Source organism: Anneissia japonica, unplaced genomic scaffold, assembly GCF_011630105.1.
Source record: "Anneissia japonica isolate Jap-2015-1 unplaced genomic scaffold, ASM1163010v1 scaffold287611_len363355_cov233, whole genome shotgun sequence".
Classification (NCBI taxonomy): domain Eukaryota; kingdom Metazoa; phylum Echinodermata; class Crinoidea; order Comatulida; family Comatulidae; genus Anneissia; species Anneissia japonica.
The window spans coordinates 93,494-95,918 of record NW_022732785.1 but is presented as its reverse complement, the minus strand read 5'-3'; the positions used below and the strand labels follow the sequence as shown (position 1 = coordinate 95,918).

General features: G+C 36.9%; 1 protein-coding gene across 1 annotated transcript in view; it reads left to right on the top strand.

Annotated features, from left to right (window-relative positions):
• Positions 1 to 1,300: 1,300 nt before the first annotated feature.
• LOC117115797 (COMM domain-containing protein 6-like) overlaps positions 1,301 to 2,425 on the top strand; it is an 8,055-nt gene continuing 6,930 nt past the window's right edge. Inside the window, exon 1 of the mRNA XM_033259732.1 lies at positions 1,301 to 1,372. Coding sequence (XP_033115623.1) covers positions 1,345 to 1,372 — 28 coding nt within the window. The 5' untranslated portion in view covers positions 1,301 to 1,344. The remainder of the gene's footprint in view (positions 1,373 to 2,425) is intronic.

The following is a 2,425-nucleotide window of genomic DNA, read 5'->3' as shown; positions in this document are numbered from 1 at the left end:
GGGAAGATGGAGTTGCGTGAAAATTAGGAAGATTTTTTCATTGCCGTTTTAATCTGGCCTACAAAAGCGGGCTAAAACAAAAATACTACATACATGTAATTAGGGATCCCAGGCCAATATATTTAAAATGAATCTTGGAGAATTTGATTGAGTTTACTAATAAAAGTTACTATAAAATTTATTTCAGGAATATATGCGATTACATCACATAGTACATCTTTTTTCTATATTAAAAAGTATAAAACTTTAAATTTGCGGAAAAAGGGATTCCATGTAGTGGAGGACAGAATAGAAATAAATATAATTTTTATTTTTATTTATTTTTTTCAATTTTTCATGGCGGCTCGTACGCTAACACACTTATAATAAAATTTTAATTTTACTTTGAAATCCACAATTTCGGAATTGGAGGGTTCGCTAAACAAGAAGTAGTATGTGGGTTTTGATAAGGAGTTCCGCATAGTCCCAAGCCGAACACCCCCCCCCCCCCTTGAAATTTCTAAATACCAGTGCAACAAACTTTTTGAGACAGCTGACAAAGCAGAGTCGGATCTGAAGAGGAGGAAGGTAGTAGGAAGTTTCAACGTAATAAAATGTCAATAAGTAAAAAGTAGGGGAAGTTTATAATAACCATTAAACAAGATTGGTCATGAGGCTGCCAGACTGCTTCCGCCATGTTAAATTGACATTATTATTTTAACAATACATTGTGTTATCAATAAATAATGGGACTACTGTAAAACCTCTGAAAAACTCAAATTGAAATCCTCTCTTAGTTTTGCTAAAGTAGCCTTGAAACAAAGCAGCACTCCTTATGGCTTATATCCAAGGCCTTCGATTATTCAACAAATATTAAAGGCTTCACATAAATTGACAAATATAGGCCTAAACCTCTATTATATGTTTTTTACAAAGTGGAAAAAGAAAGGATTTGAACAGTAAAAATAAACAAATAGTAATAATAAATAATTAATGTGAAAGTTAAGCAAGATGGAACAAAAAAAAACAAAAAATTAATTAAATGATGCTGTTTAAACAGGGAGTTGTTATTTATTTATATATGTATAGAATGGAAAAAGAAAGAATCAGGAAAAGATGAGCTGTGATTGAAAAGGAAAAGAAAAACGTAACATTACTATATCTAATTTACAATGCGTGACGTCCTTCTAAACCTGCCCACTTACGGTCATTACTGTTTTGAGAGGGAGTAGACTGGCTTGGTCCCAGCCCTAAACTTGCCTTAATCAGTGATTTTGGCACCAATGACATCCCATAGTATACTTTTTCTCTACATAAACAGACGCTGGTGGCGCTCTCCGAAGTCGGAGAGAGCTGAAAACTGACATGGCGATTCTGGTTGGGGTTCCAAAACGTAATTAGCGTTGGGCTATAGGCCTCATTCTGTATTACTTATACTTAGGATATTATAGCCAACCTAGGTATAGGGCCTAGGCCTGGTTATTTATATAATTCTTCATACTCGCTTCTCTGTTAGTTAGCCAGGCCTAGCCTACACCGGGTAAAGCGTCAACAAGAAGGTGGTTAGTTAGTAGGCCTCTTCCTCTAGGTCTAGGATCGGAGGCCTAGCCTGGCCCTAGGCTAGTAAAGTAGCCAGAAGACCCAAACTAGTGGCAGGGGGGGGGGGGGTGGGGGGGGGGGGGGGGGGGGGGTCCTCTCCTTCCAGAACGAGATTAAAAAAAAAAATTGGGACTTCTAGATGGCGCCGCCACTGGGGCTAGGTGTGGTGCCAGCACTGTTGTATTGTTGGACAGTCCATCCCTAGGTAGCTGCATCTTACGTCATGCTGTATATATATATATATGCGGCAACACTTCCAGAATGACATATTGTATGGTAATTAAAATTTTAAAATGCAGACAAAATGAGGCTAAACAATTTATGTCATAAAAGTTAAAAAGCGCAAAAGAAAAAAAAAAAACACTTTAAAGAATAACAACAAAAACTAGATTTGAACTCGTCACTGAGGACGAGTTAGGTGATCCGCCGCACTTTGACCCTCACGAAGCACGCACGTTTCTGATTGAAAAGTATTATATGCTAAAACATGCTCTATTTAAAGCATTTTCAAAAGGAATTTTAAAGGAGAAGAGTAATTTTGAGCATTTTAAGGACTTACGAATGTGTAAATATACGTCTTAACATCCGTGTGCACGGTAGTATTAATACAGTGTCAGAAACCCAACACATGTAACCGAAACGTAATTTCCAGCTTCAGTACGTGCTGTTAGCGTGGAAATGAGCGTACGGATCGTCAAATTTGGAAAGTTTTGGAATATTCAAAATAACTTGAAACGTGCTTTAAAATATCTGAAAAGTGATATTAACAATTTTAAAATTTTAACGCACAAGTACGAATACCTTATACGACGTGCCTGACGACGGAAATGGCACATGAATTTAAACC